The sequence below is a fragment of the Nymphalis io genome, chromosome 21 (assembly GCF_905147045.1).
Source record: "Nymphalis io chromosome 21, ilAglIoxx1.1, whole genome shotgun sequence".
In the NCBI taxonomy this organism is placed as follows: Eukaryota; Metazoa; Arthropoda; class Insecta; order Lepidoptera; family Nymphalidae; genus Nymphalis; species Nymphalis io.
Window position 1 is genome coordinate 5,619,154 of NC_065908.1, and position 26,454 is coordinate 5,645,607.

Genomic DNA, 26,454 nt, shown 5'->3' on the forward strand with positions numbered 1-26,454 from the left:
TTGCGCCACCATTTGGAAAAATAAGGAAAAGAGACGTGAAGCGAGCGATGTATTGCCACGACAGGGATGGGCAAAGTATGGAGGCGTGTTTCCCCAAATGGTTGCCAAAAGGGAAAATATACTGATCCGTCGGACGGAAGGGCCCCCGAACCCCTCCGGAAGTGGCCGCTGGGACCCCACCTTCCGGTCACCAACCGGCACGACGGTCCACCCGAGATTATGTGTGGCCTGGTGGGGCAGCCTCGCGAGCTGGTTAGGCACGCTCGGGCCCCTGTACTATGCCACGGGCGGCCAGTGGAAAAGCCCTTTCTTCAGATCTCCCTGTCCGGCAGGTCAATACAGTTTCCCCCGGCATTGGTTCAACAGCCGTCTTCACTGGACCAAAACACCCATCGCGGCAATACTCGCTCGGGCACTGGCTGTACGCTGGCTGACTTCGAAACGCGGCCGCAAGCCACTTCACGAGTTTTTCACCATGCGTACGGTGGTAACAAGCCAGGCGGATGTTAGCATCCTACCACCAGATGAGCAGATGGTCGCTTAGATATCCCTTAGTCGCCTCTTACGACACCCATAGGAAAGAGAGGGGCAGTGAAATGTATTCTTTCTCCGTCACTGCACGGATAATATATATATAATAATATATAAGTATAGCGCTGAATGAGCGCACCTCTGTCAAGTAATGTAAAACCTTTTTTAAATTACACATTAATAGTGTGGACAGGCCAAACCACTCTTAGAAAAATTCCAATTTATATAATAAACAAGTAAATAAATAGAATTCAACTCCCTAGAGAAATCTATTATTTTTTAATCATAATGTGCTTGAACTTAGGATGGATACGACTGAGTCACCATTTAATTTGTTGTCAAATAAAAACATTTTGTATATCTGTGTTGGAAGAGTATGTGAGTTAGTGTAATTACAAGCTTAATCGATGTCATAGTATATTAGACCCGTAGCGGGCAGCGTCAGTCATTGTGTCCATAGGCGAATGTAATAACGATCCATCAGGTCGTATGTCTGGTTGTCTTGATTATTCCAAAAATAAATTTAAAAATCAAAAACGAAAACTGAGAAAGGATTTGATTTTCATTATCTTTGGCATCGCGCTGAAATAATTGCAACAGAGGTGAAATTTAATTCACGTTTTTTCATGACGTTTCATTATGAAACGTTACCTCCAAATGGAATTTGAAGTTATACTCTCAAAGTGCCAAAATAAGTTTCACATCAAAGAATTTTTTGGTGACATTGACGTTAGCAATTCTCTACTCGCATGACCCATAAAATGGCTTTTAAAGCTTTTATAAATATGTTTTAACATGAGTTTTTAATAATAAAAACAATGTCAAAGTTAATTAATATTAATCCTGATTGTCGAATTTTTGCTACGGCGCATAATCTCAAGGTCTAGCAAGCTATTTAAACACGGTTACAACAGTTGCACTCTCATAATAATAAAGACAATGCAAATATCAAATGCAAGACAAACGACTTTCCATGCTTATTTACGTAATTCCAGCCTGCTGATTTCTTAGCAAATTATTCTAATGATAATATGCCGTCTTACAAGCTAACTACATCAAGGAGGAGATTTATAAGCAATGTTATAAGAATAGACGACACGATGAATGAATATCTTAATTATTACGGGATATTGTTATATATGCGGTTGGCGTAGTAGATACTTGCCTTTCACGCCGAAGGTTGTGGGCTTGATTAACACCCAGGACATACATTTGTGTGCATGAACATGTTTTGTTTCTGTTTGTCCTGAGTCTGTGTGTAATTATCTATATAAGTATGTATTTACAAAAGAAAAGTAGTATATGTAGTATATCAGTTGTCTGGTGTCCATAGTACAAGCTCTGCTTAGTTTGGGATCAGATGGCCGTGTGTGAATAATGTCCCAGAATACTATTATTCTTATTAATAAGTAAAAGAACAAAATGAAGGTTCTCTCCGGGGAATATGGGTTGTGTTAATAAGAAGGTAATAGTCGACATTTTTCGAATTTGCTATTACAGTATCAGTACAAGCAATACGACATGTAATTAAACGTTATTTTTACTTTCTATGCTAAATTAGTAACTTAACAAAGCATTTATTGTGATTAAATAATATATAGTGAGCGGTGAGGCGGTAAGTAGAACGCGAGAATTTTAACCAAAAATTGGATTCGAACCCTGATAGGTACCACTTGATTTATATGTTAAAACCTTTTGAATTTATAGTTCATACTTATGTCGTTTGGAATATGTTATATTATGTTACAACTAGTTTCAATAGTTAATTAGCAATAGTAACTATGAAGTATGTCATACATACTGTATCTTCCTTACTTGGAGCTAAGCAATTCCATACAGGTGATGTAGAAATAAATTAGGTAATGTTGAGTTAAGCTAAATCTTACCAAATAGCTCAAATTTATTTCCCCTTTATTTGAATCCTTTAAATGTTTATTACGGTGAATTTGAGCCCAAGTAATATAGGCTCGTAAAAAGTCAGCCTTAAAACATCGCCTATAAAGTAAAGCATTGAGTTTATTTGAGACAAATGCATAAAATATTTGACCCTCGTAAAATTTAATTAAACTGTATACCAATATTGCTGGTTTTGATTTCGAAAACAATGGGAATTGTTATTGTGTTTTTTTTTTATCTAAAACTTTTAAGTAACTATATCTCTGAACCGCGCTAACGTTTGTTTTTCTTCAATGTACATAACGTCTCGACATTTTAAATATAGAGTATATAAAGGTCAATTATTTCGTAGTAAGGGATGTGATTTTTGGATGGATACATCGTAATAGACTCAGTCAATATTAACACGTATATACTAAATCGCATATTTTTCGACAGTCAATAAGTCGTAAAATCTTATAAAAGCTTTCAAAGATCCCTCAAACTTTTAAAGAAATTGATAGATGACGTACGAATAACAGAAATGGACGAGTAACTAAGTTGGTAATGGCATTTATTTGTGTTTTGTTGTCATGTTTTCAATATTCGAATACAATGTTATTTTTTTTATTTTTTTTTGTTATGTTATGCTAAATTTATTTCATATTTATTATTAAAAGTATTTAACGATTAACTTGCATTATTTACAACCATTTCGTATTAAAATATAATAAAATTTTAGAACCATGCTATGTTAAACTATTGAATGTATTGCACTGCAGAATGTGTGCATGTAATTTTAAATATTTCTATATTTAGGCATGATACACTTTGCATAGTAATATATACTATTGCATTGGAAATCATATTGAATTTAAACACAGAACTTTTATATCAAAATCTAGACACGTGGTAGCATGTCAAGCCAAGTTCAAACTCGTCGTCTAGATGCCCGGGGCTTAAAAGATAGGGCGTAACCCTGGGGTTCGTGGATGCGTGAGGTGGGGGCCTCGCGTGTCCTGTTTCAGACGGCCCTGTGGAGGACGGCAGCCGGGATGGCCTCGCGCTGCCGTACGCACTAGCGAAAAGTGCGGGGGGGCAATATTCGCCCCCTGATGAGAGCTCCGTCGAGCCACGAGAGGAGCAAAGCATTGGAGAGGCCGCGGATGCGTTATATCAACACGATCCCGCAGCCTCTCCGATCCGTGCTGAAGACGGCCATCGCAGTGGTTTTAGTGGGTAAGAATCCCACATAACCCGGTTCCACCCCCATAGGACCTGGGTACCTTTCTGAAGGTTTCCACTGCGAGAAAAAAAAAAGTTCAAGCTAACAGAACTGGCGAGCAGCAACGTGTGTAACGAACAGAACAAAACAGAACGAACAACACGAACCATTTCATATAAACATAACTCAAAAACTATTTCACACAAACATGTAAAATTTGGCTCATATTGAGACTTGCAAGATAGATATTTGTTCTAAATTTCAAAAACACACAAATGGTTATTAAGATATAAATGTCCAAAAATCGACATTTTTATCACTGACTGACCTATAGATAACTAACCCAGTTCCAGATAACCTAGAAAGTTCATATTTTGCATCCATATTGGTAGTTGGGAACAAAGGAATAATTCATTTTTATCATTTTATTATAATTTTTCAATTAATTGATTCTATTAGGAACAATTACTAATAGTGCCTGTTATGTAAAAATCAGCAATCATAATTGATGACAGCCGGTCTTTATGTGGATTTTAAGGTCTTGACGTGAATATATAAGTGAAATACTACCCCTAATTTATTTTTTATTCAAACAGTTTTAGTACTTATAACTAAGAATCGACTTTCGTATTTACGTAATTAACTGGGATTTAGTATTAATTATTATTTCAATATTTAGCGCACATCAATATTGTAAGATCATTACTTTTATTAAATAAATAATAGGTATTTCAAACCACGGCACACGGTGCGGCAGCCGAGGAGCAGCGGTTTGGGGAAAGATGCGATAAAACTCTGCACAAAAAGTAATGACATTCCATCAAAAACATACATGTGAAATGAGAGCCAGCCCAGAAATTTATTTATAACAACATAAAATATTTTATAACAACTTAAAATATCATTTCTTTTTACAACTTAGGATACTATATTGAAGCCTAAGGTCTGACTTGCCTGGTTTTCATGCTATCCATTGAACTTGGCACCCATTTAGATCTCACTGCTTTTGTCGTTGAAGTAAACAACCAAGGCATATATAATAATATTGAACTTGGCTCTCATTTCACGTTTATGTTTTTGATGGGATAGCTTTTTCTAGATATACGTTAGGGTAATTATGTTAAAGGAAAATATATATTATTTTTCGTATGAACGCTTTTATTCCTACTCTTATGTCTATTTTTTTATATTGATAAAACTTAAGTTCGTTAATGGCTACTAAATAAAATAAGAAAGTAAATCGGTTGACAAGCAGATGAGAATAAGGTACTTCACTGTTTTGTCTTTGCCTATTTATGTGGATACTTAAAAAATATATAATTGTGCTTGGATTGGATTCCAATTATTTAAATTACTGGATGTATTAGCTTTATCGCTTCGGTGACCTCAAAATAAGGACCCTTTTTTCCTTATATATTGCTCGACCATTAATGAAACTGTATTCTGTTTCTTCTTTTATTTGAAGAAATATTCATTTAATTAATTTTATTTATGTTGGTGTCTAATTTATTTTTAACTTTTCTCTTATCATTAATAGTGCAACGGTTTATGCAGTCCGTTCCGCTGGCGATGTAAAAACGCCAGTCGTTCCTGACTCTTGACACCTTGGTCTGTTTTCTTACTCTTCAAATAGAATAAGAGCAATTAGCAGCAGCAGCTATTCTTATAATAAAATCTTGGATGTTGAAAAATCCTATTTCGTCCATCATTTATTTGCAGTACTTCACCAAAAAATCAATACTTGCGCTTTATACAGCAACGTCATTAGAATAAATTTATATAATTCCACGATGAACTCATAGAATAAAATACCTGAATTTCAACCAAATAGTTTTATTCATTCATCTACTTTTGTTTGTTCTACATTTCTGCTTACAATCCATTTTGTGCTCCAAAGTGCCGGAAAACAACGTTAGGAAACCTGCAATTTGAAATATATGGAAAGAGGTACCCAAAGTATAAAGTTGCATCCACACACGCTTGCTTTTTCCGCAGCGAAAATCAAGTGGCGAATCATGTAGCTGCTGCATTTCTTGGACTTGTTCTTACCCAATATATATAATGTTTTTTTTAATAGGTAGGTAGACTGACAATTGGGCTACCTTATGGCAGTTGTGATCACAACTGCCCATAAACATTGTAAGGAAAGTAAGGAAGGCAATGTAAGGAATTTTAAACATTTCTTACATTGCTATTTTGTCAAGCTTGGGAACTGTGATGTTATGTCCCTTGTACTCGTAGTTACACTGGATCACAACCTTGCAAAGCGAAATATAACAATATTAAATATCCTTGTTTGTCGGTATAATATGTGATGAATGGGTACCACCCATACGCAGGCGGGTTTGCACCTGTGTGCATATAAAATTATTCTTAGTGGTGTTTCTTGGTGGTCGGGCTATCCCAACCACCAAGAAACACCACTAAGAATAATTTTATATCCAACTTACTCCATAATCTTGAATCACAACGATACTGCCGCGTCTTAAGCTATATTGATAAACAAATTTACGAAAGGAAGCCGATAAAACGTGTAAAGCCGGTGTGTGGATACGCTCTAATACTTGGAAAAGCTCGGTAAATTAAATTCAGTGTCCTTTCCTTATAAGAAAGGAGGTCTTTGCCCGGCAGTAAGACATTAATTAAGGGTCTATTACTTACTAGCTAGCGATTATTCTATATATACATACATGTATTTATTTGATTGTAAGTTGTACTTTATAGAATAAAGTATCATTAAGAGCCCAGATAGCCTAATCTTAATGTGAAAATTTTGGGTTCAAACCCAGGCAAGCAACGCTAAATTTGGATGTGACTAACTTTTATTAATAATAATTCATCTCTTGCTCGGCAGTAAAGTAAAACATCGTGAGACAACTTGTATGTGTTGGATGAAAATCCTCTAGATATGTATGTATCAGTCCGCATTGGAGTGGTGTGGTGGATTAAACTGAAACGTTAGAAGTATAAGCTTATTTTTTATTTATGCTTAAATTTGATTTTATTAACATTAAATCCTTAATTACATACAAATTTAAATTTAAAATAGTGGAAAGAATCATAGTAGCATTTTCCCTTTGATTAAGCTTGTTTTTATTTCGAGCAGTGCCAATGCCAATATGCTTTAAGGTAAATTTAAGTTTTATGCACTAGCCAACATTTTTGCTGTTACGGTTTCATAGTCAGAGATTTGTTTGAGTTAGCGAGACCTTATGTACACGAGGAACAACGTTTTAAATCCCATATTTGTCGTCACATAGACGATGCATGACTTTTGCTTCGGGACAAAAAAGTAATTAAAAAAATTAAAAAAAACTAAATCTATGAACACAATAACTTCATTCATAAATTAAAAAAAAAATAGATAACATAAATTTTATAAAATTTGTTATTTATAAGTTAGAAGATTATACACAAAATGAGCAAAAATCCTAAGTAGCTATACTACTACGGTAAGCTATTATTTTAGCTTCTTGTAGTCTGAAGCTTTGTATAACGCCCTATTTCCTTATGTAGAGCGACGTAAAATTTATTCGCATCCTGAATTTTAAGTTTCAAAAGTGATTTGGAAAATAATTTTAATCTTACAAAGTATTACAGAGGAGTATTACCAAGGAGTACAACGCAAAAAAAGGGAGTACAACGCCTACCTTACTTTAACCGTTAAACGTAATAATTCTCAAGCCGTAAAACTCACGGAACATTTTTTTTCTTTTAAATAATACGATATAATTGATTTTATAATGACACACAAATAAAACACAACGATTCAATTAATTTATTTTATTGAATAATCACAATAAATATAAAAAAAAAACATCTGACGGTAGAATCTAAACGTATTGCTTTTTAATTGTAAATTAGATTTACTATATGAATTGTATACGAAGAAATCTGTCAATTTTGTGCACGTCTGTAATTATTATATATATCAGATACTAATACTGTAAACATTTTTACTATATCTATAAATATTTATAATGATATATGTAATGATGACATTAACAAATAAATGAATAGAGCAAAGAGTGTGCCTGACACTGTTTGCTTGTGTTCTTTTTTGTATTATGTTTTGCCTTTGAGCCTGTTGGCCTTGATTCTGCAGTATTGCAGAATGATCCAACATCTTTACGCAAGTCCAAATGATCAAGCCGCTCGGAAAGAGCTTGATCGTCGACAATTCGAGCTGGTCTACGTTGATTTCGGTCAAATAAGCTGGTACTGGGGCTCCATGTGGAGCGAATTTGTGCCTTGTAAAGTTTTAGGCGACAAGCCAACGTGAAGTACTGTCTCGCCTTGTTGAGCACACAAAGCTTTTTGAGGCCAATTTGGCTTTACCTTTCAATTGACCGCGGAAATGAAAAACGTTCGAAATTTCGACGTCAATTATCCCGATACTGGCTGAGGCAGCGAGCGTAGTGTATTAAACATATGCACTATAAGACATATATAATATATATATGACATTACCGTGTTACCTGTGCAGCAGATTGTGTGAAATAACCGAATATTGTGAAGATAGATACAAGAACAGCGTTATGCAATTTAAAAAAGTAAACAAACAGCCCGTTTTAATATTCATAGCAACTGAGCAAGGAATGGAACAAATGCATAAGAAATTTTATTACCTCTGTGTGTAAAATTGTTTCTGTTTGAAATTCTTTGACTTTATACATCCCTTAACTTACATAGTTTTAGGGTACTTTTAAAAAACACTAGCACATTTTCTATATAAAAACAAAATATACTTTGTCCGAAATGCCTTAGTAGTTGAAAAATAAAATTAAAAAAAAAGAACACAGAAGAAAAAATACCAAATGTTTTTAATAAAATATTATTTTATACCTACTATATAAAATGTTTGTACATTCAGCATTGTCTTACTCGTTTATAATAATAGACTAGGACATTGGTATTGTTCTAGCTAAGATTCAACACATTCATATTATAATTGCGTTCAGTTTTAGAAGTGAAGTTTGCGGTCTGCCTTTAAATAATACACAAAAGCATAATACTTTTTACTACATAATTAAAATTAATTATTGTTTGTAGCTGTATTTTTATTTTTACTCTTTTGGTGTACAATAATATAATATATTTGCTTTTGAATCGTCATTACATAATAAATCAACATTTATTTACATAATTACACAAGGATTGATTTAAGTATATACAAAAAAAAAACCTATAATAAAAATAAAAATTCTGACAGCATGTATTTGTGGCAAGAATTTTAGAATTTCCACGTTGCAACGCAATTCAGATTGAAACTCTGAGTGTTTAATGAATAAGTTCTTCCTATCGCTATTGGAATAAGAAGCAAAATTAATGAATACAAAAGAAATAGGACCTTGTAGACACCAATTACTATGAAACGATTCTATAAAGTTGCATGAAGTGCAAGCGACTTTTTGCTAAAGCAATTCTCTTCCAAGCAGTTTTAGAGCAGAGGGCTAATTGTATAAAGTAGTAAGTAGGGTACAACAGATAAGTAAACGGAAAAAAATATAGTGAATACTATAATTATATATTATTTTACATTATTTTACTAATATGAACATACTAATAAATAATAGTATAAAAATATCTACATTTCTAAACCCTAATATAGTTAATATATATATATATATATATATATATATATATATATATATATATATATATATATAATCTATGGCATCATTCACTTATATACTTCTTGATTCATAAGCTTCTCCATGTTTACGTAATATGTTACGACGTATAATAAAATTGTGACATATCCTTGCTTGTCGTAATTTTTTATAGACAGCTTATTCGTGTGGGAATATATTGTTGATAACTAAATAGGCTTAAACAATAATTTAAAAACCATGCAGAATTTGGCTTTAATTAAAATTTGAAGTGAAAACAGTACCTTAAGTGCACAGCTGCACAAATATAATCCGTTTACTATTTCAATAGCTTAAAAAAAATCCGTTGAATAATTAGTTAGCTTCAATTGATTATCTATATTCCAAATTCAAACAAGCACTGAGCTAAATAAACGAAATGCCCGTTAATTTCCCGCTTCCACACATATGGCAGAATTCCATCCGTTTCTTCGTGACGGTTATCTACCGTCGAATACGGGATGGATTATTAGAATTATGGCAACGAAAACATCAAGGACAAACCCGCGTGCGTTGCAATTTTGATACGCGTACATAGGAAAACTTTAGAAAGCTTTTATTGAAATTAGTATGTGTGATTCTAATACTGCCAGCTTATTTCAAACTACTCCTCCTCAAAAAATAACTCTCCGAGATTTTGCATACATTTTTGAAGCTGCTGACAACACTAATACCACTAGTTACTAAATTAAATATATAAGCAATTATGTTATATACAATATTTTTCAATTTGCTTCTTATAAAAAATATATATATTTTAAGTTTAATTATATTATTTATAAATGACCATCGCCCACGAACCGACTTGTATAGCGAAATTCTTTTACGATTATAAACATTTTTCTATAATATTACCGTAGGCATTCGTAAATGTATGTCTAAAGTGCATATTTTAAATATTTTCATCGAGATCACGTGCTACAGTAACGATAGAGCCGTGTAAGCTGTAAACTGTAAACATACAGCCTACACCTTCTTGGATATTAAAGAGGCAGTTAATGTAGCTTTTATCTTAGCTATAAAAGGTTTTTTTAAATGGTATGAATTTATTAAAAGGTCCAACCTTATTTAAAATAAAAATATATACTTGGCTAGCAAAGTCAAGTAGCTAATCTTTAATTGATACTTGTAGACGACAAATTTCAAATAAGAATTAAACATTTTATTAAAAATGTTTATTTAATAGAACTGAATATGTATTTTATTAATTTATTAATTACTAAATTAATATTACATCTTCAGTGTAGATATTAATATAATGTTAGAAATGGTTTTCTTTTAAGTGTTTATATATTTCGTTATTTTTCAATTTCATTTTATAATTTGCTGTTCCCCGCGTTTTTGCCCGCGTCGAATTTGTCTTTTCAGTATTACCTACTTGTATGCGTAAAATAACGGTAAATATATGTATTTGATTATTTTGTAATTTTACCCGTTTTGTAGATTACCCTTGTACAAACAGACATACATATAACAATAGTTTACCTTTCGGTGTTTCAAATAGCCACAGTAACTCAAAAAAGCAAGTATTTTATAAATCATAGATAGCAAACAATTTAGTTTATTTTGCTTACTTTGCGTTTCAAAGATAAAATGTATCTATTCTTGCCAGTTGCCGTATTGACATGGCCATAGTTTGTAAAATAGCTTTTTTAATTTGCGGCCCCACATATGGAGTTTTGTGTGTATTAGAAGATAATTAATTCGTATTTCATTGGGCTTCCATACAATTCATGAGTGATTCGTTTGGTATATCTCTGGCTCCTGTCTTTGCAGCATTAATATTATATAAATGCATAAATGAATTATAAATTTATTTAATTTTAATCATTTAAGGTTAACAAGTTTAATCAAAATTGGTTAAGTTGTTTTCGTGAAATTTTTAAAGAAGCCGACTATTAAGTTTTTATATTTATATTTTATAGTGTAGATAGGTAGCGATAAAAAGCATTTTATTCATCATAATTTTAATCTTATTTTTCAAACACAATATATACTACAGAACTATTCTGTGTTAAGTAAATAAATTTTCGGGACCTTCTTAGCGCTTGTATAAACATCAAATATTTATTTTACATTAGGAAGTAAGGAAATCCCCCTGGGAAAGGACAAGGAGTGCCATAGTCTCCAAAAATGCGGTCCGTTTTTATTATTTAATTTTTAAGGGTTTACCAAACCCGAACATTATAAGACACGGGCTTGTGGTCCTATAACCTAACTATTTAAAATAGGTTTCTCTATGTTAGAAGTTATCTGTTTAAATTATAATACTTAATAAACGGGTGTTCTTCCGTATTTTTATATATAAAGTGACATTGAACATGTTAATTTTAACCGAATAGCGGCCGCCGTTGTATTTCCATGATCTTCATCTTTCATGAGACGTAAACTGTTCTGCAAGTCGGAATGTTGAAGCATTCAGCAGAACACCTCTGGAACTCGACTAACGAAGAAGTCATTGTTTTACTTTATTTACTAATTAAGACAAATCTACATAGGCTTAAACTGAGGTTAGGGTGCTAAATGACATTGTTTTGCGCCTATACAAAACATATACAAATCCTTGAAAGTTGATTAAAACAATGAAAACTTCCAAGAATTTACTTATTAACAGTAATGTTTTCTATTTTGAGGTTATATATATATATTCCTAATGTCAACGTGCCTTCAGTACTATGTTACGATACTAACTTTCAAGCTTATTCGTTTTTATTTGGCAATTAGATTTTTAATTATCGAGTAATTAATTATAAACAATTAAAATAATAATGTAAATATTAATTATCAATAACAATGATTTCACTAAGTAAGCAGCTGATATATTTTTTACGGTTTTACCAGGCGTACGTACATAGTATGTTAGTTATACATTACAGGTACATATAACTATTATTTAAAAATAAGTACCATATATTATTTATAATATTGTTAAAAAAAAACTTAGTTGGAATGCATTACTACTTACGAAGGCTCCTACCTTCTCATTCTTCTTCCTGTTCGAGAGGCAGGGGTTCCGTCGCTGGTACACATCTACGCACGTGTGGCACAGTAACGTGCGTTCAAGGAATTAAAATGGTAAAGGAAAACATCGTAGGCATGCTTTTCTTCATAATAAGAATTTCCCATATTGTAGTACGCAAATCATAGCCAGATAATATTAAGAGTTGCAGAAATCAATGTCCTTTAATGCAATCCGTTTGTAGAAAAAAGGAAAACAAAAAACACAACAATAATGAACCACTGAATTGAACCATAATTGATGTAAAAACATGACCAATGACAAGTGGTTAAATCAAAATAAATTATATGCTTTTTCCGTTTTTGCTCAGCGCATTACGCGCTTTAGTTTTTTTTTTTTCTAACATTACGGACGTTTACGGATCAAGCGCTTAAAATAGAATTTGGTTATTTTTTCAGGATTCAAATCGTGAAATCAATAAATTGCGATTGTAACATTATCGATGTAAGCGATGGTTAACATTTCTTACAATGCCAATGTACATGGGCGTTGGTCACCACTTACCAAGAGGTAACCCATATGCTCGTCCGCCTACCTATTCTATAACAAAAAAGGCATCAACTAAAGTGGAGCGAATAAATCACACAAATACAGTACTTAAGAAAGAAATAAAAACTCTATCATATATTATATATTATATTCCAGCCATATAATGTTAACTAACTAACAATAAATAAAAAAGTAATAAAAAGTCTCCACATAAAAAAAAAACAAATATCATTAATACAAAAAAATCATAAAAACACACAATGTGTTCATAAAAAACTTTATAGTTTATTCATGAATTTTCTAAATTGCGTAATTTCAAATGTTATTATGTATAAGAACTTCAACAGTACAACAAAATTTCAAGGATCAAAGAGTAATTAAAGTTAAGCCAACCAATGTTTATTGGTTTGCAACAAAAACAATCACAGTTAAAGTATTACTTAGTTGTTTATTTATTTTATTGTATACCGCGATTCACTTGCGTTAAATTTAGATGAATCCTTTATATTTAGGTTATCATTATGGTTGAAATTTGCAGTTACTGCTCCGCTTCTCAAGGTCGTATTGTAAACTTATAATTTTGATCATTCTAGATAAGCGGCCGATAGCCGTGGAGTACCGGCTTAGAATAGTACTCCCCCAATCTCATCCCGTGGGTGTCGTAAGAGGCGACTGAGGGACGGGGAAAAGGGGGGATGGGCAGCAGCGTCCCCCCTCCCATAAACATCTTACCCCCTACTGCGCTCGCCAACACGCCTGCCCAGCGCGGCGAGTATGGGCAAACCCCTCCCTAAATGGCAGATGCGCCCAAAAAAAGGCCCCCAGTTACCGGCAAGCCCGCTAGGCCCGACCAAGGTAGCGGTCGCGGTATCGGCAGGGCAGGGGGTGCTAAGAATCACCGGTTCACGGCAGGCTACCGTATAAAACGACTGAAAATGGCAACGTATAATGGACGCTCGATGAGGCTGGACCATCACCTCGCCGAATTAGAAGTAGAGTTAAGTCATATAAACTGGCATATACTGGGGTTATCTGAAGTCCGAAGACAGGGGGAGGACACGATAACTCTAGAGTCCGGTAACTTACTCTACTTCCGCGAAGGTGATAACCTCTCCCAGGGTGGTGTCGGTTTTCTAGTCAAAAAGGATCTCATTAGCAGCATTGTGGAAATCAGTAGTGTGTCGAACCGGGTAGCGTACCTTGTCCTAAAACTTTCCGACAGGTACTCCCTGAAGGTCGTACAGGTATATGCGCCAACTTCGACATACTCTGATGATGTGGTCGAAGCGATGTACGAGGACATCGCAAAGGCCCTCAACGACACCTCGAGGGCCCACTACAATGTTGTTATGGGAGACTTTAATGCTAAAGTGGGAGTACAAGATAGCGGTGAATCGAAAGTCGGACCTTACGGCTTGGGCTGCAGAAATCACAGGGGGCAAATGCTGGTAAACTTTCTCGAAGCGCAGGGGCTTTTTTTGATGAATTCTTTCTTTCAAAAGAAGCCTTAGAGGAGGTGGACCTGGCGAAGCCCCGATAACGTGACAAGGAACGAGATAGACTTTATCATTTCGAATAAAAGGCACATATTTAGAGATGTTTCAGTGATCAACAGGTTTAATACCGGAAGTGATCACCGCTTGGTTCGAGGCACTCTAAATATCAACTTAAAAGCCGAAAGATCGAGAATGATGAGGTCTACTCTCCGACCTACCATGCTCCAAGCTGCTCAAGGCTCCGAAAAGTTCCAAATGGAACTTCAAAATCAATTCACCGCGTTGGAAACCATAAGCAGCATTGATGAGAGAACCGACACGCTGGTCAAAATACTGCAAAACACATCCCGCAAGTGTTTTCCGCCACAGAGAAGAGACAACGCACCAAAACTCTCTGCTGAGACACTCGAGCTCATGAGAAAACGACGAGAACTATCATCGTTTTTGTCAGATAAGGCCTTAAACCGAACAATAAAAACGCTGACGCGACGCGATCTCCGACGCTCCAATACCCGTGCCATCAAGGCTGCGATTGAGCAAAATCGGGGATCGAAAGTGTTCGCTCGCAAGTTTGGGAGGCCGCGTCTGACAAAACTTAAAACTGAAAATGGTGGGGTCGTTACCTCTAGGCCTGAGATTATCGGAGAAGTAGAGAGGTTTTATGGGCAGTTGTTCTCTTCAAGATCGGATAAACCCGTGGGAATCAGTATTGATGACCAGCGCGCCCCTCTTATGCGCCATTACTCCGAGGAGCTCCCGGTCGTTGACCAAGGAGAGATTAGGGCGGCTCTAGAACAGCTTAAAAACAACAAAGCTCCGGGAGATGACGGAATCACAACAGAGTTGCTTAAGGCAGGCGGGACCCCGGTCCTGAAAGAGCTAGCAAGCCTCTTTAATTCCGTCATCCAACATGGCAAGACCCCGGAAACGTGGAGCGGGAGTGAGGTGGTACTGTTTTTCAAGAAAGGTGATAAAACCCTCTTGAAAAACTACAGACCAATCTCCCTCCTGAGTCACGTGTATAAGCTGTTCTCAAGAGTCGTCACGAACCGTCTCGCCAGACGACTTGACGAGTTCCAGCCCCCAGAGCAAGCCGGCTTTCGATCAGGCTACAGCACCGTGGACCACATCCATACTGTTCGGCAGATTGTGCAGAAGACCGAAGAGTACAATCAGCCGCTGTGTATGGCATTTGTGGACTACGAGAAAGCCTTCGACTCCATCGAAACCTGGGCAGTGCTCGACTCATTGCAGAGATGTCATATCGATTGGAGATATATCGAGGTACTGAGATGTCTGTACAACGCCGCTACAATGACTGTCCACATCCAGGACTGTAAGACGAAGGCGATCCAACTGCGCAGAGGGGTGAGACAGGGGGATGTAATATCCTCGAAACTGTTCACCAACGCGTTGGAAGACGTTTTCAAAACGCTGGATTGGACTAGGTATGGAGTCAATGTAAACGGCGAGTACATCTCACACCTTCGATTTGCCGACGATATCGTCATCATAGCAGAGTCGCTGGAACAACTCACCGAAATGCTGCGTAGCCTAGGCGAGTCTTCCCGGTGTGTCGGTCTCGGTATGAACTTGGACAAGACCAAGGTCATGTTCAATAGGCATGTCGTGCCGGGACCGATATACGTCGAGGGGAAACCTCTCGAAGTTGTTAGTGAATATACCTACCTAGGACAGATAATACAAGTCGGTAGGAACAACTTTGAGAAGGAAGCCGATCGAAGAATTCGCTTGGGATGGGCAGCATTTGGCAACCTTCGTCAAGTCCTCAAGTCGTCTATACCGCAATGTTTGAAGACGAAAGTCTTCAACCAATGCGTCTTACCTGCCATGACATACGGTGCCGAAACGTGGACACTAACTGCGGGACTAGTCCACAAATTCAAAGTCGCTCAGCGTGCTATGGAGCGAGCTATGCTCGGAGTATCTTTGAAGGATAAGATCAGAAATGAGATTATCCGGAAAAGAACCGGAGTCACCGACATAGCTTGCAAAATTAGCAGGCTGAAGTGGCAGTGGGCTGGTCACGTATGTCGTAGGACCGATGGCCGTTGGAGCAGACGAGTCCTAGAGTGGAGACCGCGAATCGGCAAGCGCAGCGTAGGGCGCCCTCCAGCCAGGTGGACCGACGACCTTAAGAAGGTGGCGGGCACCAACTGGATGCGGAAGGCGGAGGACAGGGAGCTTTGGCGCACCTTGGGAGAGGCCTATGTTCAGCAGTGGACAACGATTGGCTGTTGATTGATTGATTGATTGATAGATAAGCGGAGATGGCCCAGTGGTAAGAACGCGTGAATCTTAACCGATGATCGTAGGTTCAAACCCGGGCAAGCACCACTGAATATTCATGTGCTTAATTTGTGTTTATAATTTATCTCGTGCTTGACGGTGAAGGAAAACATCGTGAGGAAACCTGCATGTGTCTAATTTCATTGAAATTCTGCCACATGTGTATTCTACCAACCCGCATTGGAGCAGCGTGGTGGAATAAGCTCCAAACCTTCTCCTCAAAATGGAGAGGAGGCCTTAGCCCAGCAGTGGGACATTAACAGGCTGTTACTGTAGATAAGCGGATTATATAGATACTTTGAATTCGTGCTCAAAATATTCAGCTTTATACTAGGGTTGACACTTATATGAAAATATAATTTATATCTTATAAATCGTATTCTTCTTATTATTAAGCTCGTATTCAGGTCGTTCATTCAAAATTAAATTTAAAAACGGATTTAATTAAACATTAATAAAAATCAATAAATTCAAAAACGCTGTATATGAGCTGCACTGTAACTAACACAGTCGGAATGCAAACAAAAGTGATCGATTTTAATTTACTTCTAATAGTCACATAGATATGAAACTTGCAAAAATGAGTGCACATATGTCACTCCGAATACTATAAATAATTATTTTGTATTGTCAGCTGTTTTGGTAACGTAAGGTGTGTGTGTGTGTGTGTGTGTATAGTGCAATTATTGAATAACTAGTAATTCCTTCGAGTTAGGGCTCATTTAGTTCATTTTGAGTCCAATAAATAACAAAAATAAATAAATAAAACTTATTAAGGATCTCCAACAAAGGATACGCAACTTACGAGTACATTAAATCGTGAAAAATATTAATTTTAAAATATGTGTGCTCCTTTAATTAGAGGAGACCACAGCAAGCACATAAATAATGACTATACAGAAATTAAAAAAATATATATATAATAAATGTTACATAGTGGTACTCAATAAAAAACATAGGATCCAATCATACATCAACATGGAATCAATAACCACTAAGGTCATGAATTTATTTCTGACTTTTTGTTTTATAAACTATAATTATTCAGGTTGTAAATAACAAAGACTGATATCATCCATAAACATTTATTAGTACAATAATAATATATCTTTTCCATATTCCAATATTAGTAATAATACAATTACATTCCGTTGTCAGGAATATATTATATAAGAAACTACATATAGATGATTCTACTAGGCTGCAATACCATGTCCCCTATCTGAGAGACGCATAGAGTACATTAAAGATTCGTTTTATTTATTATATAAGAATTATATTTTGACACATTAATAAGTATTTTAAAACACTAAGTTGCCAATCGCAAATAAGTCGCGTTATGTTATATAAAGGCTTATAATAGCGTCCTCCACCAAGTTTTTTTACCGATAGTCTCTTAAATGACTAGAACATTTATTTTAAAAGTTACACATATATTTTTCTAATCTGTAGTTTTTTCTACTTCCTATTGACATAAGTTTACCATCAATTAGCTACTGTTCTCTACTTTAAGCTTACTTAACTCTACATACATACATTGCAATAGAATAAAGACTGCTTCGTTGCGATGGGTTCGTTGGCAGAAATGAAAATAGAACATAAACGGATTGTCCAAGAATCCAGTGCTACAAGCAGTATCGGTTTCTAATTGGCCGAGCACAGCGTCGAAGCGTACTGATTGGGCAATAAGGCTGGGTGATTGCCCAACCATGTAAGCGGACGCTCGGCTCAATTAGACAAAATAAAATATTGAAAAGAGACAGTAAATTGAACGTAACAAAATTAACATTTTAGACAAGAACTATAAATTTAGTAAAAATGGTCCAAAAATATATCCGAAATAAAATCTACATCCCTGTTTTCGATTTAAAATGTTTAGTTTTGAAAGATATGAAGTGAAAGAGAAGTTAAAGATAGAAGCTATTAACGCAACGGGTCCGTGATAAAACGCAATGGTCGTTGGGTGCGGCGATACTCGGTGTTGATTACGCCGCTGCAATGATTACGGATGTTTCACCCCCATTTCTGGAAGAGGCCCATGCGCTGACAGCGGCAATTGGACCCCCAGAGATTGCAGCGGCATGAGGAGGAGTGGCAACAGTCGCCTGGCCGATGGTCGCAGTTCCCTCCCCGCCGAATACACGCACGCCTGAAAACGTAGATCAGCGACGAACGTCTGAAACCACATCATCGAATGCTAGCCTAAGTCTGTGTCCGTGTTCGTACATTCACAGGACAAAATCATAATAGGAAACCAAATTATTGGTTCGAGCTGACTTCAGCTTGATAATATTTCCCATACTGAAATTCCAGCTAAATTGAGTTAACCAAATTTATATTCGAATTATATGCTAATCTAAGATTCAGGAACATCTCCTATCCCGTAATATATATTATGTGTTCCAACTCACTTGCCAACATCTTGAATCAATTGAAGGTCAGCCGGGTCTTCGTCATAATCGGATCCAGTTATTTCGATATCATCGTCACCTACAAGAATATATGATTATAAACATGGAATTAACAAACACAAATATAACATCTCAAAGGATTATTATTATTTAGTTATAAGTCAATTTTTATATATTTGATTAAGCTTGAGATATTATTCCACACTTTTACTTCTACGTGAGTCGTACATGACTTGAATCGAAGTAATTTCGAAGGGTCAGCTCGAAAACGTTAAAGCCTTCGTGGCTTTAATTTTAGACATGTCAACCGTATGTCGATAAAAAATAGTAAGTAAATTAAACCGGAACATTTAATAACAATAATGCTATATTTTTTGTATATTTATTTTAACTAAATGCTTAATATTTCTTGAAGAATATATCCAAGAGTATACCTGGATCAATGTAGGAAGCACAAGAGCACTGGTCTGCCAGCAGAAAAGCCGCTAGCACCAGCATAACTGCGCTGGTGCGCGGCATGCTGCTCAAGAGCCAACCGCTGCTTGCCTGCAAATAATATTTAATGTAGACAAAAGACGAAGTTTTAACTATAAATGACTAATACAAAAATGAGAAAAAAAAACTAAAGAATCGGTGAAAGAACAGTTCAATACGTTCTTCCTGTATTCGAGTTGAGAGAGTCATAAGTGAATATTAAAACAAAAAGCTTACATACGTATTGACACTGATGTTGTGGATTTCATAATATTAGGCCGCAATAAAAATATTATCTATATTAAATTTTACGGAATAATATTCCTCAAAAGACAACAATAACGAACCACTGAACTGAACCACAATTGACGTAAAAACATGATGACAACTGACAAGTAATTAAATAAAAAAAAAAGTGCTATTTCCGTTTGCTAAGCGCATTAAGCTCTTTAGTTTTTTTTTCTAACATTACGGACGTTTACGGATCAAGCGCTTAAAGTAGAATTGGATAATTTTTTGGGATAAATATCGCGAAATCAATAAAATGTTGTCATAAATGAAACTAAAACAAAAAGCTTACAAACATATTGAAATTGATGTTGTGGTATGAAATCCATATTAGGCCGCAATAAAAATATTATCTATATTAACTTTTATGGAATAATATGCCTGGAATTTTGATATTGCTTTAAAAATAATAAAAGGTAAACGTAAAACGATATAACATAATTTTCGTATAGAATCGATTACTCTCTTCAGTATAAATGTAAAACCATACAATTTATACAAGATAAAAATTTAAATCGCAGTTCCGTTTGTTTTTCCTCTCCTTCGCTCGTTCATTTCGTCTTAACATTTCCCTTATCAAATGTTGAAGTAATCAAACTCGATCGAGCAATTGGGTTTTTGATTCTCAAGTTCACACCATCTTGTTTTAGTGTGATTGCGGTTAAGTTCCAGACGGCTTTTCTTATATAAAATTTAAAGGTTCAGAGAGATTCAGTGTACTTTAGATTTTATTACTGTAACTCGTGTTTTATTGTTTTTCCGCTGTTTTTCCCGGCTACGGAAAAGGCAAAGTTGGTTTTTGATTTGGCCTTTTTTAGTATGTACGAGTATGTTCATCTGTTCCCGTATAACTTCTAAACTACTTATCATAATTGTTTATGTACTCAATTATTATGTATATGTAAGTTGTTTAAGAAGTAACTAACTAACGTCGTCGCGTTTGGATCTTACTACCATTTACCATCAGGTGGAGTAGTCATTTGCCCTCCCGAAAATATATAAAAAAAAACTAATATGCGCAACACACACAACCTTTCGCATTTATATTAATATGGTTTCAATTATTCTAGTAATGAAAGATAATTTGTATAAACTGAATTATAGGAATGCCTCCTTATATATTATATTAGTTGTAGTATTTCCATTTGCTAGAACAACGATATCTTAAACGTAACCGTGCTACATATAGTTGCCAATGGGTAAAGCAGCAGCAAGTAAATCATAATAATTACAACTATTATTAGTTAATGAAATAAATAAGGATAAAACTAAAAAAATAATGCTAACTTTTATTAAAGGAATAGATAAGCTTGAAAGTAAAAAGTAATAATCTATAAAATTCAAAACAAAAACATTACTTAATTTAATAATTGCAACCTAAAGCCACAAAGTATTAATTATTATAAATGTAATAATGACAGTAACGAATGATAACCTCAAAAAACACAGACGAAACGACGGCAGAATAACGACAACGCATATTTGGACGAAACGGGAATGCTAATATGTATGGCAGAAGGTTACTCTTCTCTGGAAAATCTGGACACCGCGATTCAGAAATTGACGTACTTAGTACATCGCCATCTATGAGACTAATGGCCGCAACATTAAAAACAACAAAAATAAGTACATTCTTATAAATTTTGATGGACTCAATCGGATGAAACAACGACTAAACGAAACCTTGAAATACTTATAATAATTATTTACTTATTTCAATTTGTAATTTTTATCTGTTTCAAAGATTAGCCCGGACAAACAGACAGACAAACATACAAACAAAAATGTTTTGGTTATGTTAACTCGCAAACAGCCATATTAACTTTAAAAGAGGCAGTTATTTTGAAATCACAGACAGACACCTCAATTTCATTAATTTGTATAGATTATGTTTGTAGTAAAGAAATGTGGTTACAATAGAACTATTAAGGAGGATTGGTATCCCTGAATACAAATCAAATGCATGCAATATTTATGCAAAGTTAACAAACTACGCAAAACTTAAATAAAAAAAGCAAATGAATATAATTACAATGATGACATTTTTGACTATAGCAGTAAAAAAAATAAGGTTCATCTAAGCATCGTTTTGCATTATTATTACTCTATAAGCTAAAAAATGGTATGACAAATACTTTTTACAGACTTTTTAATTTTACAGAAAAATACTTTTTTTTCTATAATCATTTTTTTTTATATAACATTTCTATAATCGATTTAAAATAACAAAAAATAGACAACATTCCTTAATCGGAACCGTTATATTTTCAAGAGTTTCTTTGATCGATCGAACAATTTGTACACAAATTTACGGATATAAAAAGTTTAGGGTCTTTATGCTATAAATTTTAATAAAGAACCATCTTGTTAACTTTGGAACATTTGTTGAAAGTAGGTTTATGTAAAGCCTTAGCTTCGTTTTCCATCGTAATAATACCTACTTAGCAACTCATATAGATTAACCAAAATGTTGTGTGAGATTATGTTATTAAGATACTTGGTTTCATACCGGAAGACAATAAAAAAAATTCTTTCTCTGGTTGGACTATAAATTTGTAGCATAGAAGTCGAATTTTATTTATATAAATGATTTTATCTGATTGTAGAAAAGAAACGAAAATAACCATTTATTTATTGATTCCACTGTTTGAATGAACAGGAATAAATAATAAAAAGCATAAAAGTGGCTCACAGTAGAATTTCGTTCCAGGAAAATATTTTCATTACTATTAGGATTATTTTCCTAATAATTTAAAAGCTGAAGATCGCTTTATATGAAGTTTTTTGGGTTTAGGTTTGGTTATCAAAATTGATGTTCACATTTGAATATACGTATATGTATGTCTATTTTGTAGGATGACGGACTGCCAAATGCTTACAGCCATGACATAGGCGCTGTAAGAAGCATTAACCACTAGGCAACGCGACACTTACCTTGGGAACTGTGAAATGAATGTGTCCCTTATGCTTTTAATGACATTGAACTCATTCACCATACAAAATGGAACACGACAATACTAAATGGTGCTGATAAGTGGTAGATTAAATGATAAGTGCATGATACCTACAGGTTTGCACAAAGTTCTACAACAACACAATACCATAACTACAACAAGTGAATATAATTATGTTACAATATAGTTTTATTTTTTGTGTGAACTTCATAGAATTCACGCTCAAGTTTCACCGTACCTATACGATTGAAGTGCTTAACTTAGAAATATCCTTCCATTTCTCCGCTGGGGTATCTTTGAAGAGTCAGTTATGTCAAGAGTGGAACCCTTACCGTACTTGTAAATCAAATTGGATTAGGATGACTATTTTACCCGAAACTTTATTTATGAATGTGTATACGTGAGTTCATTCAAAAGTATTTTGTCAGAAAATGCGAATGGCTCCATAAAACATGTAACGATTACGGCTTATGAGTTTGTTGCATGATCTTCCAACATGAAGACTTGATTATCCTCCAAACGGTATTCTTAAATATCGTTGAATAATATAATAAATAAAGTGACTTAGTATATTAAGTCATACAATTGCATTGACGATTGTATGCGGAAAATCAATATATTAAAATAACATGACAAACCAAGAAAACCTAAGGAACCTTACCGATATATTCTCCGAAGCCGCTGAGCTACTTTGATTCCATCTTACGTCTACGGAAATAGAACGATTTGATTGAATTTCGAGTTAGAATTTACTCGGCAATTTCCACATTTAATTGAAACACAAACACCCAATTTCATAAAGATTCAAGTCAGAAGCGGAAAATCAATTAATTTCTCATTTAGAACACACGTTATGAAAAACCGATTTGTTTATTTTATATAATATTTTTATAACAGCTACAGATGATGATGTCCTCCTGACCGACTTCGAATACGGCGGTCATTCTCGAGAAAAACTAGCCCAAATACGCAGGACATATTATAGTTTACAACAGTAACACTAATAGCCTGTAAATATCCCACTGCTGGGCTAAGGCCTCCTCCCTCTTTTTGAGGAGAAGGTTATAACGTGTGTACGCAAACATAAGTGCATTCTTTATTCCCTTATTATCTTAGTCCGATGGGACGATAATCCAACACGACGAAAAGATTTCAGGCTCAAGACCGACGGCTTTACTTGCTTTCCGAGGCACAGATGTGTACTAACTTCCAACTTTTATTTAAAAAAATTAGAGAACCTTTCGAAAATTGTAATAACGAAACCCAAAGTTCATAATTTTTTATCCTATAAAAGTCATTATTACAAAAAGATAATTTTTATATAATAAGCCGCTAATTGTATCTGTATTTATGTTTTCATAACTTATTTAACATAGAGGATGTATGAAGATTATTTTGTTTGATAAGAGAATGTTATTTTTAAGTCGAAATATAACAATCCGTATATTGTTTTGTTACCATTTCAATTTCTCCTATTATTGTTTTCGACAGACACACAATTGATTCAGCACATTCAGTATTTAAATATGTAGTATATTTTAGTGCTGTGGATCCGGTTTGTGATGCGGTTGTGACAATGAGTGAGCTGGTGCTATTTTAAAAACAACATGCCCGTACAAAATCAATCAATTTAACACTATTTTTAATTATTTGAATTATTAAAGTCGCGTATTGAATGTTTGTGATTCGTTTAAAATATATTATACATATATAAGGTGGCTTACATTTCTTACACTGCCAGTATATGTGCCAACTTACAATCATTCGACCCATTGGCTCATTCTATATTTCTAGAATAAATTTTATAATAAAAATTAAATTTGACTCATCATTTTTATATCAATCTTTGTTCTTTATGTAATATACATATATTCTTTTCAATAATCATTAGCGATTAGCTAAAGTATTCAGGAAAAAAATATTAAAATTTAATTAGCACCGTGTGAGTGAGTTTTGGAAATGAAACGATTGCCTTCCGGTAGTTTCAATCACAAATATATATAAAAACAATGTAAATAACAATCGATAAAAAAAAATCCCGCTGAGTTTCTTTCGCCGGCTCTTCTCAAGTCTGAAGTGCTTGTTGAAGAACCGTGAATAGATTTTTGACAATCAATACGTAAGTGTAATGTTTCTGTTCTGTTCTGTTCGACTTTAACTTTGAAGCGAGAGTTAGTATGAACAATAAAATTCAATTTTATGCGTCTTATTTTTTTATATTAATATAAAGGACAAATTAAGTCGTCGAGTCATCAGGTCCATTAGCTCAATATCACTTTAGCACGCAATGACATTGCTAGTATTGAAGTGAGTAAGCATCATAAATCGATGTACTTCATGAGTCGTCTTCATCAAACATTGAATGATCTATTTTTGTACACATAAATTTAAATAGGTTTTAGATATGTATGTTTAGAGGGTTAGACATTTTATGATTTGGTCACTGACAGAAACCAAAATAAATGGAAACACCACGATGGTCTGTACCAGCAGAAGAGCTTAACTTAACTTAACTTCAAATTGCTTCAAATAAATCAATTGTAAATAAGATTATAAACTTTATAATTACTTTCGCCTGCGATAAGCTTCAAGTCGTCTCCTTCGTTCAAAAGAAAAGGATGTCGTAGCCCAAAAGCGGGACATTTACAGACTATTAATTATTACTATATTTTCTTTTTAATTTATTATCTTATTCATCAAATATGGTTTATACTGTAATAATTATTATAAAACTCATAATACAATCGAAAAAGAGATTCACAATTCCTTTTGTACCCAGTTTTATTGGTTTAAGCTTACACGTTCGTCTCCAAGGACTTAGTCAAGTTTGAGTTCGCATTAAAAGGGAAGTTTCTGTGTCAAGTCAAATACGCATACGACCAAAATCTAAGTGAGTTTTATTTAAGTTTAGCGTTCAATGCGTAGAGGCAGCCCCTTGTCATTTCATATTTGTGTCGGAAAGTTTGATGACGTCTCTCATGACCTTTAATGACCGTTTTGTATTGGATTGGCTTAATAATGTGATATTAATAAGTAATTATTTTTAAGTATAATAGGAATGCCGGTTTTTTTAAGGATCCAATATAAATATTTACCTCTCCAATTAAGCTCAAAGTCCAAACCCAAGGGTCAGAAGCGAACCTGCGACTTTAACATCACAAGGCGGTCTATAAACTATTGCGCTGTATTTCGATACATATGATAAGTTGCCACATATTTCCATATATTAACATACAATCAGCTGGAGACGCTGTATAACTATTCCTTTCATCATAAATGCACTGTCATGGGATTTCAGTTTTTGTCTCATATGCCTGTAAGTATATACTGGCTTATCTCAGATTTTAAACTTAAGTGCCTCTATTACCGAAATACTTAACTATTAATATTTGACATTACAAAACTGAGTAAGCAGAACCCAGGCGGTCTACATACTACTGAACACATTATTATTTTAATTTATATAAGATATTGGATATACATGTAGTATATCCAATATCTTATATAAAATATATTTATAAAACCTTACGCCAAAGTCGCTATTAATAAAGCGTTTATGTTTTAAGGTATATGCTATCTCTTTCATTCGAATGTCAAATCAACGATCAGAAATTAATATTAAACTAAATAACAGCTAAATAACTTGTATAAATAAGACCGGTAATGATTATGTCACATTACATAATCTAAAATAAAAGATGAAATAAGGAGAGCTTATACAGCTATTTATA

At 34.4% G+C, this 26,454-nt stretch overlaps 1 protein-coding gene across 2 annotated transcripts in view; it reads right to left on the reverse strand.

The window, feature by feature from the left end:
• Positions 1 to 17,667: 17,667 nt before the first annotated feature.
• The window catches only part of LOC126776936 (U8-agatoxin-Ao1a-like), a 57,187-nt gene continuing 48,400 nt past the window's right edge, over positions 17,668 to 26,454 (reverse strand). Inside the window, exons 2-4 of one of the 2 annotated variants that reach the window (XM_050499809.1) lie at positions 19,442 to 19,553; positions 19,008 to 19,086; positions 17,668 to 18,745 (exon numbers count right to left, since the gene is read on the reverse strand). In XM_050499809.1, the coding sequence (XP_050355766.1) occupies positions 18,610 to 18,745; positions 19,008 to 19,086; positions 19,442 to 19,526 (300 nt within the window). In that variant the 5' untranslated portion in view covers positions 19,527 to 19,553 and the 3' untranslated portion in view covers positions 17,668 to 18,609. Of the gene's footprint in view, positions 18,773 to 19,007; positions 19,087 to 19,441; positions 19,554 to 26,454 lie in introns of both variants that reach the window. The other variant, XM_050499808.1, reaches the window with a different exon arrangement.